This window comes from Cyprinodon variegatus, unplaced genomic scaffold, assembly GCF_000732505.1.
Source record: "Cyprinodon variegatus isolate N-32 unplaced genomic scaffold, C_variegatus-1.0 Scaffold70, whole genome shotgun sequence".
NCBI lineage: Eukaryota > Metazoa > Chordata > Actinopteri > Cyprinodontiformes > Cyprinodontidae > Cyprinodon > Cyprinodon variegatus.
Genome location: NW_015150523.1, coordinates 956,030 through 974,237, shown reverse-complemented (window position 1 = coordinate 974,237; position 18,208 = coordinate 956,030). Strand labels below are relative to the sequence as shown.

General features: G+C 39.5%; 1 protein-coding gene across 1 annotated transcript in view; it reads right to left on the bottom strand.

Moving 5' to 3' along the window:
* Window positions 1-3,495: 3,495 nt before the first annotated feature.
* The window catches only part of poc1b (POC1 centriolar protein B), a 72,754-nt gene continuing 58,041 nt past the window's right edge, over window positions 3,496-18,208 (bottom strand). The window contains exons 10-11 of the mRNA XM_015372227.1: window positions 5,782-6,021; window positions 3,496-4,151 (exon numbers count right to left, since the gene is read on the bottom strand). Of these exons, the coding sequence (XP_015227713.1) occupies window positions 3,993-4,151; window positions 5,782-6,021 (399 nt within the window). The 3' untranslated portion in view covers window positions 3,496-3,992. The remainder of the gene's footprint in view (window positions 4,152-5,781; window positions 6,022-18,208) is intronic.

Here is an 18,208-nt window from a genome sequence, read left to right as displayed (position 1 = left end):
TCCACTGTGTCTCCAGACTCTGTCACGTCTGTCCGATGAGCTCGGTGTGAACTTGCTTTCATATGTGAATAGCACAAGGCGATAGTGGTGAATTTGCCAATCCTGGTGTTCTCTTGCAAATGCAAAGCGTCCTGCATGGTGTTGGGCTGTGAGCACAATCCTTGTCTGTGGACTTGATCTGCCCTCATACTATCCTCATGGAATCGTTTCTAACCTTTGTCCAGACACATGCTCAATTTGTGGCCTGCTGGAGGTCATTTTTCAGGGCTCTGCCATTGCTCCTCCTGTTCCTCCTTACACAAAGGCGGAGGTAGCGGTCCTGCTGCTGGGTTGTTGTCCTCTTACAGCCTCCTCCACATCTCCTGGTGTACTGGCTTGTCCCGTTAGCTCCGCCAGCCTCTCGACACTACACTGACAGACACACCAAACATTCTTTCCTCAGCTCACATCGATGTGCAGTCCTGGATAAGCCGTACTACCGGAGCCACTTGTGTGGGGTGTAGAGTCCGTCTCATGCTACCACGAGTGTGAAAGCACCACCAACAATCAAAAGTGACTAAAACATCAGCCAGAAAGCATAGATACTGTGAAGTGGTCGGTGGTCCCCACCTGCAAAACCGTTCCCTTATTGAGTGTGTCTTGGTAATTGCCAATAATTTCCACCTGATGTCTATTCCATTTGCAAATCTGTATTGCTTCCTAAGTGGCAGTTTGATTTCACAGAAGTTTGATTTGATTGATGTTTTGTTGTTTTCCGGTTCCCTTTATTTTTTTTAGCAGAGTAAAACCAACCAGAAAAACGCCAAACTATTACTATGAGCAATGTTAAAATATGGTGACCTTCTACCAGTAAAAGATTACAAATTGGGTGTGATGAGCTCAAGCCATAGAGAAATGCAAGATATGAAGTTAATAGCTGTAAACTGCTATCCGTTGGCTTGTGATTTTATTAGCTGATAGTGACTATTTCACTGTTTTCTTGCAACTGTAAAGTTAACATCTGCTTGTTGAATGTGAATGGTTTAAGTTTTCTAGTGTTTAAAATTTTTTGCTATTTTTTTTTTTCCAAGTTTCTTTTTTACAAATGTTTTAGGCCCCGTCCACACGAAGTCAAAACGAACACGAAACGCTGATAGTTTCCAAAACGTTTGCCGTAAAGACGGAGACGTAAAATAAATGTGAGCGTCCACACGAATGCATGAAAACGCTGCAAAATGTATGCCAGGCCTGTAAGTGGCGCTGTGGTGCCAAAGCAAAAATAAGCGNATCTGATTTCCATACATGTCCCATTCCAAACCTCGGGTCGACCATGATGTTGGTAGTTTCTCATGGTCATGTTGCAGGAAAATGGTGCACTTTCCATGCATGTCAGAGGCGCAATTGTTTTCTCATCTGACCACATTCTCTTGCATCTCCATTTTTTCATTGTAGTTTAACATTTTCATAAAACAAGTGTCAACAGACACCAAGAACATCAAATAAAACTACAGCTCCAAGAGACAACAGTCATTATACAAACAGCAAAAACACAAACTCTTAAGAAGCGTGTTTCCTTTATTTCAAGTCAAAACCTTTATTAACACATAATAATAGACCAAAACCATTTATAAAGACACATTTAAGTTATACCAGGGTAATCAATATGTGTTGTACCATTAGTTTGTTTTTCATCCCATTTAATGGGACTCCAATATGATTTCAGCAAATGATGAATTATGGACAACAAATAAACGTGAAAGATTGTTGTATGGAGGAACTATTAAATTAATTTATTTCTATAGAGCCAAGAAACGTTTCAAATTTCTTTTCAAACACACTTTATACTGTTCCAAGCAGCAAAAAACCCCAGACTTATAAAGTATAGATAATGTTTGCAGGAGCCCCTTTTTCTCACCTCCACAGTGGCTATCCTTAGCCATGGGTGCAATGTGTTCTTGTTGCTTTGGCTGAGCTGAACTCTGGGCTTTTCTCAGCTGGCTGAAACCCTTTAATCAAGCAAGAAATAAAAAAAAAGAAAGGAACTTGACAAAGAAGGGGCAGCAAAGTCAGGGAGGAAATGGAGGATGTGGTGGAAAAGACAAGCAGCAGCCAGTGGAGAGCTCTCCATTTCTGTGGCTTTTTACAGCTTCCTAGTGCTTCAGTCGCACAGCTCACCACACCTCTGGCACACGGCTGGAGGGTTTAAGTGTGAAAATGCTGGCAGGAGCATGTAAAACATGTAAAAACACTGCTCAGTGAATAAAGGGAACACTCTGACACTAGATCTAAATGAATGAAATGTACTCATTGAATACTTTATTCTGTATAAAGAAATTACACACAAGTCCTCAATGAAAATCTAATACATCACCAATGGAGTCCTGGATTTGGAGTCTCACTTAAGTTGGCAGATGGTCTCCTGAAGGATCGCCTCAAAGACCTGGACAACAGCATCCATTGTAACCTGATGGATGTTGGATGGATCAAGACATGAGGTGCCAGAGGTGCTCAATCAGATTTAGCTCTGGGGAACAGGCAGGCCACTCCATAGCTTCAATGCCTTCATCTTGCATGAACTGCTGACACGCTCCAGCTACATGAGGTCTAGTATTGTCCTGCATCAGGAGGAAGCCAGGGCCGACCGCAGAAGCATATGCTCTTACAAGGGGTCTGAGGATCTCATCTTGGTACCTAATGTCAGTCATGCTACCTCTGGCGAGAACATGGAGGACTGTGTTGACCTCTAAAGAAATGCCACCCCACAACATCACTCACCCACTGCCAAACCTGTCATGTTGAAGGATGTTGCAGGCAGCAGGCTCTCTCCACTGTGTCTCCAGACTCTGTCACGTCTGTCCGATGAGCTCGGTGTGAACTTGCTTTCATATGTGAATAGCACAAGGCGATAGTGGTGAATTTGCCAATCCTGGTGTTCTCTTGCAAATGCAAAGCGTCCTGCATGGTGTTGGGCTGTNAAAAATATGCGGTTAGAGCGTAAAGATGGAAACGCGAAAACGGCGTTTCGAAATCTTCCCACTCTGAAGGCTGAATAAAAAAAAGATCGTTTACAGACCCCCAAAACGCCAGCTTCGTATGGATGAGAGGCTGGTTTGGTGAAAAATTTGTGCGTTTAGGCCAGGGTTCGTCTTCGTGTGGACGGGGCCTTATTCTCAACAGTCCGATCTGACCTAAACCTAATATAGAATATAGTAAAGAGGAAGGTGAAAGAGCAGATCCAGCAATGCAGTTGACCCTAGGGTCTCTATCAAAGCAACTTGGGCTTTAATTCAGTGTTTTAAAAGTCTCTCCTTTAACAACCCTAACTTTGGTTTCTCTTAAAGACTGTAAATCAGAAATAATTTAGGACTGCATTCAAAAATGGTAATATTGTATATTATAGGAATAATTTTATGCTTGACTGTAAACAATCTAAGTAAAGGGGGTTTGACAGAAATTACTCTTAAAAAAGTGAAATAAAGCATTTTATTTATCAATACATAAATAAAAATTGCAGTTGTTACATCTTAGGTGATATGTGCAGAGTTTAGTAGTTCTATAAATCAGAATTTTACATTAACAAATATACAAAAAATAAAAAAAACAAAAAAACAACAACATATATTTCTAAAGCAGGAAACTGCTAAAACATCCATTTATTTTAGAGGAACCAAATTTAAATGCTTGGAATAAGAGGTGATGCAGCAGATGGCCTGTTTTCACAGCAGGTTATACCGCTGCATATCTGCGCAGCCGCAGATAAACTGCTGCTGGCTGTAAAGCTGAATATCAGTCAGAGGTGACGAAAGACACAAAAGAAACATGTTGGTGACCCACACACACACTGAGATGCACAATAAATCACTCTGACTTCTGCCAGATTCCTGATTAACCCACTGACCCAAGATGTAGACCACCATGGTGTTTCATGCGCACACACACAACAGTACAAGTTCTTAACAGTCATAAAGCAGAGAATATCCCTGTGTTTGTGCCTCAGAGGGAGGGTGCCAGCTTTAAGTGAAATTAGCAGGGGACTCATCCGTCCCTTCGCTTTCCATCCTGTGCCTCTCTCCTGGTGCCTGCATGTCCTTCAGGATCTGAGATTGATACTGGAGACACTCCTTCATCTTGTCCTCTGTTAGGGTGAGACGCTCTTCAAGCACAGAAACAGTCTGCAAGGAGAACGAGGGGGGTGGGGTGAGGGATGGTGGCAGTAATTATGCAGCCGTCACAGAATAATTACAGAGCAGAAGGAAGTTGGATGGCCTAGAATCAGTCTAGTCATTGTTCTGGAAAATGAAGGAAAAGCTAGAGATGCAGAAGAGACCGAGGAGGCCATGTTTACGACTTTATTTTCTCATTTACCTTTGCCAAAACTACTCACAATGAGACTACATACTGGAATAAGAAAATTAAAGTCAGGAGTCTCTTGATTGCAGTTTAATTTCAGCTATGTTCTGGGGACCTCAAAGGGTTGTTAAAAAACATGAATAAAGAATTAGAACAATGAAGACTCAGCTAGAAGAGCGAGGTGCGCGAGAACGCTGGGACCCTTTTTCCCCCTGGATCCCTGCTCTTTTTTGCCCTCTTGTCCCTCTGTTGTGGCACAAACTTGCCCCCATTTCCTCACCTCCTTGGCCATATCTAGAACCACAGCTAGATCGTGGTTTTCCCTCTTGCGTTGTGGCATGGTATATATAAGAGAGCGCAGACCACGGTTCAATATTGGGCATAAATCAAACATATCTGCGACAAGCTCACCACGACACACTGCTACAGGAGTATAACCAGCCCTTTAGAGTTAGTTAGCATTTTGATTTTCACCGAGACCTGGCTTAATCCTGCCATTCCAGACAAATCTATGGAGTTCCCCAGAGCTTTTTAGATCTCATGTTGGAAATTGAAGAAAATTGCACAGCGGTAAATCTAATGCGTTGAAACCACCCCCTTAAACTGAAAGACTGGGCAAGGAATGCTTTATTAACTGAAGCAAACAAGAGGCCAATCCAGCTCTGGAGGAGCTAAAGAAATCTCCAGCCCTAGCATGAAATCCTGTCGGCAGCACAAAATGGACCTGCCTTTTTTTGAAGTGTGACTTAAAGAAAGCAGTTTGCCAGATTTCATGTATGGGACAAAGCAAACATGATCATTATAGTCAGGTGAGAGCTACTGTATGTGAAGTAAAGCTGGATTATGCTATTCACTGAGACCTGGCTCATCGCAGCCACCACAGAAAAATCTACTGAGTCCCCCAATCTTTTCAGACAGTAGTTCCTATTCCGTGGAGTGATAGCAGACAAAAAATGCTCCTAATACATACCAAGGTCTGACATAGGATGTACTAAAATGATTGAAATAGTCTAACAAAACACTATCATAAGTTTTCTAGCTCAAAAACCTTTGATTATTTGCCTCCCGCACTTTTTCTCCTGTACATTATCCGGAAAAAAAACCCCCAAAAAACAAAAGAAAGCATCACATAACTTTGAGGTTTACCTTTACTCAGTTCTTTGTTAGTGTTTTGCATCAAATCCTTAGGAATTACATGGTTGTTGTTCAAACATGACAAAATAAAGTTAAAGAGGTATGAATTAATTAACTAATATGAAGAAAAGACATCAATTCAAGTGATGATGAAAGCTTAGGCAGCTAGATCAAGCAGCACTTCGCTTGATTTGTTTCAACTCCATCAATCAAACCAAATCAAGTGAGAAATGACTAAAACTATTCCAAACAACAATGAGAGTTCAAAGGACAGACAGAAAATTTGCTCTTCGAAGCTAAAGCATCCTCATAGCTGACCTGCGTGAGAACATCCAGCTGCTGAACAATGTGCTGCAGGGTGAAATCCAGACTTGATGGATGACCTGAGAGGACCTCCAGTGGGTGGTTCTGTGCCGTGTCCTCTTCTTTCCTCCTTCCTCTTCCTGCACCGTCTGAGCCGCTCTGGTTCCCAGAATTTGACCCTGCCCAGTTGGTACTTTCACCCCCGGTCCACTCTTCTACTTTTGAACCACTGTCATGAAGTGCCAGGAAATCTGTCTGTGTGTGTGACAAAAAAGAAACCGTTTAGTAGCTGGAGACTACTGAACTCAGCTATCATCGAGTTAGCTAACTTTTAACCCATAATACACTGCAGCTGAATACTTTGTATTCAAAAATCACAATAAGGATATTAATATGAGGACACAAAACAACTTTATGAAAAACACTAGAAAACAAACTTAAGAGGACTGTTTCGTACAGTTTGTTGCTAATAATTGTAGGACCAGAGTAGGACCTCAAATCAAATGTCTTTACTGTTTTTTTACAACAGTTGTTTCAGAATAAAAATATCATTGGGGTTTTACTATCAAAGCATTTATAAAACTAATCACATTTCATATGTTCCTAAAGGGTTCAGCCCTTTTGTCAAACAAAAATCACCCAGTTGGGATTTGTAAGTAATGCAGGCAAGTTTTTTTAATCTGTATACCTTCAGAAATAGGATGTGACTCGGTCTACCAGCTGCGTAGTTCATGTTATGGGATGCCTCAATCAATTCACCCCCAAAATCCAGCTGTTAACCCTTAGATGAACAACCTACCATTACCTACACTCTTCCACAGATAATTTGAAGGCCTAATCTGCCTAAAAGTATCTTTTTATAATGAGGGACACCTGAAATATGAATATATTATAACTTTTCATTTAAAAAATTTTATAGAATAGAAAGATCAGTTCTCAAAAACGGGACTACAATACATCCATCTGCTGTTTTTCTAGGAATCCCTTTTTCTTCTTTTCTAGGGTAGTAGCTCAGTCTGTCCTCTTAAGCAAGAAGATAAGATGGATGGAGGATCTATTTTACTGAATGTCTGTTAGGTTTTAACAAAATAGAAAGATAAAATCTCACACAAACCCTTAATTAGGATCTCAGGAAATTGTAAAACTTTATGGTTAACAGGTAAAAGTCAAACCAGGACTGGAACACAGTATCCTGAGGGCAAATCACATTTCCTATTGTTAACATGCCACCCTTTGGGTAAAGCCAATTAGAGTAGGGATTAAAGGCCTTTGAAAGAAGCCAGTTTGCCATCGGTCAATGTTAAATCAATGTTTTGTCAGTGACCAAATGCACACGAGATTTCAAATAGGTGTAATCACTAAATCAATCACATCATTCTCATAGAACATTTGCATCACCATCCAGGTGGTGATGCCTAGGTTACACATCTGCACCCAAGCAGCGGGTTTCTCTTTAAGAGGAGCTTTCTGAAAAGTTGGGACGATGCTACTGGTTCTCAATGAAGTCTAAATACTTCCCTGGTGTAAGTTAAGAGGCTTTAACGGCTCTGGTGGACTGTTTGAAAGTCCAGATGTTCAGAAAGTTGCACTGTTTTGCCTTTACTTGTGCACCTATATAGACATACAGCAAGGTCTGGTAAAACATGCAGGTTTTACTGTGCTATACATTGGGTAATAACTAGTTACTCGGTTACATTAAAGGAGAATTCCGGTTTTTAACACTTTTAGCCCATTTTCTGTAGTGTCCAGGATGAAATCGAATGATCGACACCAAAATTTTGACAACTGGTCCTGTCTCTGCTTTTTGGCTCATTTAGAATCCACCCCTGGCTGCTTCGGAACGGCTTCCATAGTGCATGTCCGATAATGTCCTTAAAACAACCTTAAACGTTCTTTTTTTAAAATATGCTACTCACCGGGTCGTCAGCGCTGTTCAATGACGTTCCAAAAAAAGTTTCGTAAAGAAAAAACGTTCCTGTAGTGTTTTATTTAGCATTTTGTAAATCCCATTGAGTTCTGTTGGAATAGTCAATATTCCGCTGCCACCGGAAACGGAAATGGGGCCTGTTTACACAGTTGTAGTCTTTTCGCTTCACTCTGTGTACTCCGACGTCGAGAATCAAGAATCCACCTTTCGTATTCAATTTTCAGAGTTTTTTAAAGTGTTTAACAGAGACGTTAATTTACTCAATAAAAAACAAGTTTGTGTTAAAAAAAAAAAAAAAAAAAAGAATCAACAGAGACACACACCTACAGCTTATACTCAAATTAGACTTTGTTTTTTACTCAAGCTTCATGGATTTCAGGTTCTTTTCTATCTGCTGATCAAGCAGGGTAATATCGAGATCAATAAAAATTCAGTATACAGTTTACGGAGACTTGTTAATGCACTGAACTTACCCTATTTCAACCTATTTTAACACTAAGTATTGATAAGTCTTATCAGCCCGGCCAAGCCAGACTGAATTACACGGAGCCGGATTCAGTCTGGTAAACCGCCATTAACCAATCACGTTTTGGGACTTTATGATGCATCACTCTCAGCGCCTTTCTGCTAGCACAACAGCAAGATGGCAACAGCAACGGAGCAATGTTTTAATGATGGCCTTTCTAATGTCTAAAGTTAGAATTATGCAACTTTAAAACCTCAACAATAGATATCTTTAGTGTCATTTCATATAAAAAAGGATGTGTTTTCTATTTTCGGCTTGGCATGTTCCACGGACCAAAATAAAATACAAAAAACAGTGCGTGTTGGTTGGAGTCACATCCGTAGTTATCTGATTGGTTCTAATCTCATGAGGGTGACCCTGTTAGACCCGTCTTTGTATTCCAGCTTTATTTGCTCTTAGCGAGACTGATAAGACGAGTATACGTTGTATCACCTGGCCCGGCTAATGTCTTATAACAAAATAAACTTGTTTCTTCCACCAGAAATAGGTATTGTCTAATTGATCTATATTATTACTTTATCATTGTTTGAAACACCAATGTATTCATATAACTTTATCTTTTTTAACACTGAATCATTTCTAGAGTAGTAAATCTAATGTAAACAGGGCAGTTTCTAAGTAATTGAGTAGCCTTTTTTTTCCTCTTACTTCAGCGAGAGCTTGGATCATTACATTTTACTTTTACTTCAGTAAAAATGCGAAGAAGTAGTGCTACTCTTACACGAGTAACATTTTTGGGTACTCCACCCACCTTTGGCCACAAATAGTTGCAAAGTTGGAAAAACATGGTTCCTGCTTTGCCCTGGAGCAGACTCTGAGTCTGTTGTAATTTACTGGACTGGAGAGAGCTGATGTCTTATATTGCTAGAACAAACAAAAATAAGTTTATCTAATCCATTTTTCTATAGCACTTTTTTCAGAAACACTGAGGTGATTAATTGCATAGAGAAGTAAATTACTTCAAACCATATTATATTTTACTTAAACTTTTCTGAGCACCTAAGAAAATGGGATTTTCTTAATAAGAAATAAAAACTAACAACCTCACAGCTGATTTACCACAAAGACAACTGCAGGTTTTATTGTAGGACATGAAGATATTAAATAGTCCCTCTTTAACAGCATTTCTCATAAAACATAAATGCCTTGCAACTATTTTCAGGTTAAAAAAAAGCTATTTTTCATAGTTTTTTTTTTTTTGCTTTGTTAGGAATTTTACTTTAGTAAGGCATATTAAAATAAACGACAAAATGAGGGATCCTTTTTCACCACCTGAAGGAGGGACACAGAGAAAAATCTTTTTTTTATCCAACTAGAGTGTCTTGTTAAGGAATGCAACTTGAACTTTCCCAAGTACCATCATGCTGCAAATTCCAAACATCTAATAAAGAAATAATGAAGGACATAATTTTAAATTTTTTTATTTAAAAGAAAATCTGAAAAGAATTGCCACATATAATGTTCGTGCCTCCTTTCTGATCATTACATTTACAGAGCTCAGATGAGGGGCTGGGCTTCACCTCAGAAAGCTCAGACCAAAATCTATGCAGTGAGAATCTGCCAAAAGTGCACATGCATAATAAACATAAGAGCAGTTTTATTTTAAAACACATGCATGTAAACTATTCTTCAGGTAGATTTTGAATTTTTTATGCATGGCGTTAAGATTTAATTACCATATATCACATGCCAATCACATGGACCTGATTCTATGCAGTAATGTCAACTTCTGTCGCTTTGAGGGAGAAACCAACCTGACAGAGTAAAAACTACCTGTGATCGGCTACTTTTCGGGGAATCTCGCCTCTTTAGACAGCGCTGTTTATTCCCTAGTTGCAGCTAGTGATGTAAGCAGAGCACCTTCACGCTAATCAGTGTCATATAAAAGGGTAAAATTCAGACTTTATATCTAACATCCAGCAAACTGATTAGAAAGATAAATGTTTGTGTTTAGCTGTAGAGGATAGTTCATTCAAGCCTCGCTTTCAGCAATGTAAATAGTGAAGCTAACTTTAGCTTAGCTCATAAAAGGTTCTCAATCTAACATGAATCAAAAAACAACTTTTTGAAAAACATAAAAAAAGGTTGTAAATGTTTGAATCAGTAAAACCCAGCTATATTTAATAAGAATCAAATGAATTAACTTTAAAGTAAAGTTATAGCTGATGATCTGCAGAAACTAAACCAAAGTTGGGCAATAGTAGTAATCTCTTGTGGCACATCAGGAGGAACAGAAGGAGACATTATTGAGAGATGTGTCTGACGGATGGGAAAGAAAGAAAGGAAGGGGAGGAGGAGGCTGTCACACATTCCTGACCTAATGCATGGAGCAATCGATTCCGGCTTGCTTCCTGCATGTTGTCCTCACTTCAAAGAGAGATTTTTAAAAAGGCAGGAGAGGAAGGCTGATGGAGGGAGGAGAAGAAGGCAGGAGGAATGTGTTTAAAGAAAGAAGGAGGAGGAGGGAAGTCTCCACTTAAGTGAGAAAGAAGAGAACAAAGCTGTCAGTGTGGCAAACGGTATACTTTGCTATCCGGGTTCATTTCTTTTTCCTTTCTTCCCTTCATCTTTCAACCGTCCCCCCCCCCCCTTCCCCTTTCCTCTTCTTCTCCTCTTGGCCACATCTGGCCAACATCTGCTCTGCTCATTTGCGCTCAGCAGATCCAGACCTCTGTACCGCCTCCCTCCCTCCTTCTGCCAGGAAGTTCGGGTGTAATCAAACGTTTAAGAGGCAAGCCACCCCAGCTGGGTTTTCGTGTCAATCAGCACACGTAGACACACACAGAGTGTTCAAACACATGTAGACGCCCTGTTTGTGTAGTATTAAACAAACACATGTGCAAATTGGTCACAACTGCACAACTAACAACTTCTTGCAAAATGAATCCAACTGTATAGTCCATTGGGTACCAAACGCAAGCATCGAGGATAAAATGGATGTGAAGCACCATGGGAGCACACAGATGCAAAGTGATACTTTTGGGGACCTCTCTATACCCATCAAATACTGCTTGAGCTCAAACTCAACAGAACTCAACCCTGACATTGTAGACAAACCCCTACAATTTAGGGACGATAAAACTGTGCCTGCGAGGCTCTGCAGGAAGTCCCGGGTCACGGTATGCTGTAATTGCATTTAGTCGTGGCAGGAATGTCGTGTTGGCGTGCTGCAAGTCAGGTTTCAAATGCAAAGGTGGGTGGTTGGGGGTTGGAATTAGCTGCTGTAATTACATAGGGGCAGTGGTAGTGTTGCTTTAACATGAAAATAGTGAAACACAGAAAGTGCCAGTTGTCAAATAAATAAATAAGACACAAAGAAGCTTGACTGAATCAGTTCTGTAAGTTATCAGGAAGCAACCTGAACAAAACTCTAATACAAATAAGTTGTTGCTGGCTCCATTCCAAATAGATGCAGAGTTGTACAACTGCACATCTTTGACCCTGAACCCCAGCAAGGATGCAACAAGCAGTTATGACTTATAAAATTCTTGCCTATTCCTGTAGGGTTAATTTAGAGAGAGCGCCAGATTTACATGTATTGACATCATCAGTTTTGTATGTCATTTACACCATTATTAATTATGAAGGCATAGAAATACATAGCTAATACAAAGGCAACAAAACACTGGATCTGTGGTAAGACTGTTTTTTTTACTTTTTATTGTAAACTTGACACTTTTCTCTAATATGTGACTTCATATGTTCTGTAAAATGTGTCCAAGGTCTAGTATCCATCACCAAACCAACACTTGTTAAAAGCCAATCAGTGATGCCTTGATGCTGGTGAAATCTTGACTGCAGTAGCATTACCTAAAATGGAATCGCTGTGTGCATGTCCATATTAGAACCTTAACAGCGTTCGAGATGTTTTTGTGATCAAAAGGGCTCCAACCAGCCTTGCCTCGATGCCTAAATTAAATCACAAATGTCAGATCAAAAACACAATTTCCATAAGTGTCAGTTTAAGCTGAAAGCTGGAGTAGCTCTTTGATGTGAGGCGCTTCTTTAATTTAGGGCCTCCTCTCACTACCTCTTGGGTTAACCTAATGCCTTTCACATGAAATATGAACAGTTTTGAGGTTACCAATGCAAATCCGTTATGGTGCATTATGCTATTTATAACAGGACAATATAAATATATGTACAATGCAGCAATTTGCTTATAATCTCTAAAAATTTTAATTGTTGGATGATTACGACTAAAACTGTTTGGTAAACACTCAAAACAAAGACAAAAAAAGAACAAAATTAACACTTCGAGGGTCTACTCAGCACATCCACTCAAGAAAACAGGGCATTTGTAGTGCATTTGTAGTGCTTACATCTTTATTATATGAACTATAGTAAGTCCTTCTTTTGTGTTTAATTTTTGTAAAAAGAAACTGCCTAATTTAGATATTTAGTTATTGCACAATGTCATGCTATAAGCAATTATATTAAATTTGAAAACTTGAAGATGCAGATTTGCTCCACAATCTAGACCCCCAGGCACATCACATCAACATGTGGTGCCCCCACAACTGTGCTTAGCATAAAGACCCCATTAGCCCCACACATATTTTCCTCATGTGGGGAGCCCAGAAAGACCACATTGGGAAGGATCACTGGTATAGCTATGAAGTGGCAGCCTACTGGTTAGGGTATTGCGCTTGGATCCCTGAGGTTCTGAGTTCAAGCCCCACTCCCACAGACTGCCACTCTGGGTCCCTGAGCAAGACCCTTAACCCCCACACTGCTCCCCGGGTGCCACACAATGACAGCCCACTGCTCCCCAAAGGGATGTTTTAAATGCAGAGAGGGAATTTCATTCTTGTGACAATTTCATGATAATAAAGTTGAATTCTATTATTCCATTCATTCAGGCGAAGCCTACTTTAGCCTAGTTGACTTAAGTGTTTCAGAAGCTATTTCAAAACCAGATTTCCACAAAACAGCCTGTCTGGAACATTCTCTCCGAGCCTACCTGAGTACCTCAGAGTTCCCAGACTTGGTGAACCAGGAGACCAACAAAGGATACACCTAGCCTCCAGGCTAACTCATCTGAACCCAGACCCTCCAATACAGTCAGGGCTCAAGTCAAGTTCAACATTTCCTGAACTTTGAAGATTCCTCACCTTTCCAAATCAACAGGGGTTACAAGTTTGGCAATGTTCGAGAAAGAGTTTCCAGCAAAACCATTTGGGTTTATGTTAATCTCTAATCATTTCCTATGTTTTATTGTTGATTCAAGTAAGAGGATAAGAGTAAATAGTAACAGGGTGATACCTCACCTAATGCTAACATGCTTTGAGGTTTTGCTTACAAAGTTAAGACACACCTTATTTAAATAATTCTAATAAAGATTCAAAAAGGTTGAAAAGAATTTAATACACTAATATGACACTAACATTTATGTTTCCTGATATGCTCATTACATCTGATTGCTAAGATATTATGAAAGAGTCCCTGCATGTCTGGTAGCTAGTAGTTCATAGGCCTAACCAAGCTGAAATGCTAAAAGGTTCTTATCTTTATTATTAGCTCAGGACCTATAACAAAAGGTTAAGAATCAATTATCTAAACAGTCACTGAATTAGGTAAATTATTTAATAAAAATATTATTTTACCAAAAATGTCATGTTTAGCTTTTGGATTTATATTTTGTTTTCTCAAACATAAAATATATGCCAAACTGTGATGTCACCACATCATTTTATTATTTGTACATAGTGACTTAGTTCAGTAAAGTTTCACTTGTTAAGTCAGAGTATTTACATGAAATATGTTTCACTTTGAGTTGAAATTTATTGGTCAGTAAATTCCTAAATTCTGAATGAAAGTTGTTGTAAATTTAATCAATATCTGTGAAAAGTGTTTATTTACGATTTTAGTTTGAATAACATTTTCATTTGTTGTACTAACACAGCAAGTTGGGTGTTCACAGAGCAACATATGGCAATTTTAAAGCTATTTTTGCTAGTATGAATAAAGTTAGAACAGCATTTAAATAGTTTAAAGATGAAAAAAGTATTTATTTAATGATATCAATATCTATTGAATAATCTGCTAAAATGCCTTTCCAAACCAAGGTCCCAGAATGACTTCTTATTTCAGTCTGGTTTCAAGGACAAAAGTGAACAAAAGGTGACTGAAAATATGCAAGACAGATCAACAAAAAGATGAAAGAGTGACAGATAATGGGATAGATGAATAAATGTCTAAAAACTGTTCATATAAGGTAAATAAAGAAGTTTTTAATTTTTTCTTTCTTGTGCAATGTTCCATCATCAAGAATATGTTGCATGTCTTATGTTGCTGTTAACATGCACTTTTATGTATAGCTCCAAAACCATTTTGACCAGACTTATAAAATGTTTTTCATTATGCTTCTAGGGTGAATTTTAGACAGATAGATTTGAGTGTAAATTCAAGGCAAACTTTGTTCAATATTCTGGTCAACAACACCCCAATTAAGCTGCATTAACCTCTTTAAGTCTGAAAAATTGAATTGCTAGGGTGCTGGAAATTACAAATTAAAGTGTTGATTTTTTTTTTTTTTTACTCATTTGCATGAAAAACAAAAAGAAACTGAAACAAAAGAATGACATAAAGCAGTGTCATAAGTTTATTGTTTGGGTTGTTTTTATTTTCATTTAGGGGCCATATTGTAAACCTTCTTAGCTCTAATGGAATAGATAATTGGTAGCAAAATAATTTACTAGAAGAAACACACACAAAACATACAAAGAATTAGTTAAAATATACATTAAATGTTCAACAAAGTTAGAAGATCTTAAATTCTCCATTATTCAGCTGAGAACTATCAGATAGCCGAACATTATATCGATAGGAATTCAACTTATCTAGCTCAGCAATGAGCTCTATTTTCCTTTAAATTAGATGACAAAAACAGGATCTATGTTAGATAAATGGCATATTTTGTGTGTGCTGCGGACAGAAAAAAGCCCCCATTGCTGAGCAGGATATTTTGATTTTAACATGTGGGTGGTTATCAAGCGGATGTGAGAGGTAGAAAGGGGAGAATGAAGGCGGCTGACAACTAAAGTGGATGTATTCACTTCCTCAAAACCACATGAACCTCCCCTCCTCTCACCCACAAACCTTGAGTTCTTGCAATTGAAAACGCCAGTGATAGTTTACCCTACTGAGAAAAGTTTCTTAAGATATGGCTCAGTTTTCTTGCTGCAGGAGCTGATACAGTATACTGGTAGATAACATTTATGGATGGCATAGAGGAATGAAAGATAAATGTTCTGATGTGGTGTGTTGGTGGGACTCGATTCGTGGGGGGGCAATGGTAGCTTTAGATCTAATCCTAACCTTCCATATGAGTGCTACTTAAGGTCCTTTTAGTCACCAGTTTTTAAATGCCTGCCTTGTCTTGTTCTGGATAGCAGAGGAGAGATATTTATTCTTTATATCCCTACTTACTCTCCTCGCAAACTCTATAAGATGAAGACTTGATGACTCCATGACGATGCAGCAAAGTCTAACTCAAAAGTTTGAGTTATCTTTACATTATTTCAAAAAAATTATTTCCTCTATAATCTTTTTATTATTCTCTCCCGTCCAGATAACTACACTTTTCGGGTCTAACAACACTACATTTCTGTTATTTCTCAGTGAAGCAGAACTTGTTTTATCTAAACCAGGGTTTCTCCACCCTGTGTTCAATGATCTAAATTTAATTCTTAATAAGGATGAAGGTCTAGAACAACAAAGGGAGTTTACAAATCCCAAAATGTGCACAATATCATGTCCAATGTACAGACCATTTTAACATCATAAAAAAATACAGCGTATGTTACTCAGACACACTGTGAGACTGTTTGCCTGAGTGGCCACACCCCAAACTGTTCAAACTTGAGATCAGCAATTAGCTCTTAGTAGCTCTGCTTTGCCAACTATAACAAAAAGTACAGACCTGTCTACCTTCGTTATGGAACATATGAGATCCCTTTCCAAGAGAGAGGATGAATTGGTGGCACTAACTGGGACCATTGGTCCAAAACAGAGCATACTTAGGCCCCGTCCACACGAAGCCGAACCCTGGCCTAAATGCACAAATTTTTCACCAAACCAGCCTCTCATCCATACGAAGCCGGCGTTTCGGGGTCTGTAAACTATATTTTTTTTATTCAGCCTTCAGAGTGGGAAGATTTTGAAACGCCGTTTTCGCGTTTCCATCTTTAAGCTCTAACCGCATTTTTTTTTTTTTTACACGCATGCGTCATAGCGTCGCCTTTAAACACGCATGCGCGACACAGTATCACAACAACAATGGCGCCGTACTGTGTTGAATGGTTGCTGCTAATGCTACTCACCCTGCTGTCGGGCTTACAACAGAATCTTCTTCTTCTGGAATATCTCCAGGAAGAACAGAGCAATATCGACGACATAGTTCAGCACCTGAATTTGACTGAACCACGAAAATGGACCCGCAGGGCAACCATGTATAAATATTAGTGCGCATGCCCAACATTTCGTCGCCTATTTTTGCTTTGGCACGACACCACCACTTACAGGCCTTGCATACATCTTGCAGCATTTTCATGCATTCGTGTGGACGATCACATTTATTTTACGTCACCGTCTTTACGACAAACGTTATGGAAAATATTAGCGTTTCGTGTTCGTTTTGACTTCGTGTGGACGGGGCCTTAGGATCCTTCTCTAATCTCTGGGTATTTTGATCAAGTCTCCCTGTCCTCCACTGCCCCCACTTTCACCCAGTATGTTGCCTGCTTTAGAGGTGATGAAATGCTGGACCTTGTTTATGCCAATGTCAAGGAGGTCTCAAAACCTCTTCCTGCTCTGGGGCACTAGGATGACAACCAGGTTAGTTTAGAGCCTGTGTAGGAAACACTTGCATACAGGGAACCATATCTTATTGAGATAGTCTCAGAATACTGAAAAAGTTCTGACAGAGAGTTTCAGCCCCACTGTGAGACAGGTCCTCGTAGAGAAAGTGTTGATAGGATCATAGACAGCTTCAAGGCCTGCATTGCTTTTGTTTGGCCAACACAGTTTCACTTACGAAGGTTCAATGTTTCTCCAATAAAAAGTCTTGGATTAGCCCTTAAATAAAGGCTCTCCACAGGGAGAAAAAAAGGGCATTAAGATCAGGAAAGAAGCAGATATTGAAAGAATGGTAAAAAAGAATAGAAATGGAAGAAAAACCCTACAGCAAGACGATTTAGGACCAGCTGCAGCAGAAACTTATTGAAAAAAACCTAAAATAATTGCACAATTTGCCCTCCACCTGGCCCAGTATATTTGCTGCAGACCCATTTCATCTTAAACAACCGTTCTTCTTCCCAGTTCTTCACACCTTTCAGCCATCCTACAGCCAACAGCTCTGTCCCTTTCAACACTTCAGGTGAGGAAGTTACAACAGATCAAGGTTGGAAAGGCTGAATATCTGGATGACATTACCTCCAGGGTTCTTAGGAGCTGTGCAGATCAATTGTGTGACATCAAAGGACACATTTCAACACAGGCCTATAATTAGCAGCGGATAACATGGGTGAAGGCGGCAACAGGTTTCTATATTACAGTGCAAAGCCTGTCCCCAGCCAAGTACACAGTTATAGCATAGTGAACTGGTAAATTAATCCATCAAAAAAATCCTAGAATAAAGCTAAATGTTACCCTTTTCTGACTCAACCATAAATGATAAGATGGGTTGTAAGTGAAAAAAACAGCTATTGCTACAGGTCACCTGTTAGGATAGAATATAACTCAACTTTATTGTCATTACATTGTCACAAAGCAACGAAATTCACTCTCTGCATTTAACCCCTACTCTTGGGGAGCAGTAGGCTGCCATTGTGCAACGCCCCCAGGGAGCATTGCATGGGTTAAGGGTCTTGCTCAGGGACCCAGAATGGCAGTGAGTGGGAATGGGGCTTTAACGGTACACTATGCAACCGGTGTTGATTTTCCAGCGAGGCTCCCCCCAGAGGGCGAAAGTAAAAGTGCACTGTCGT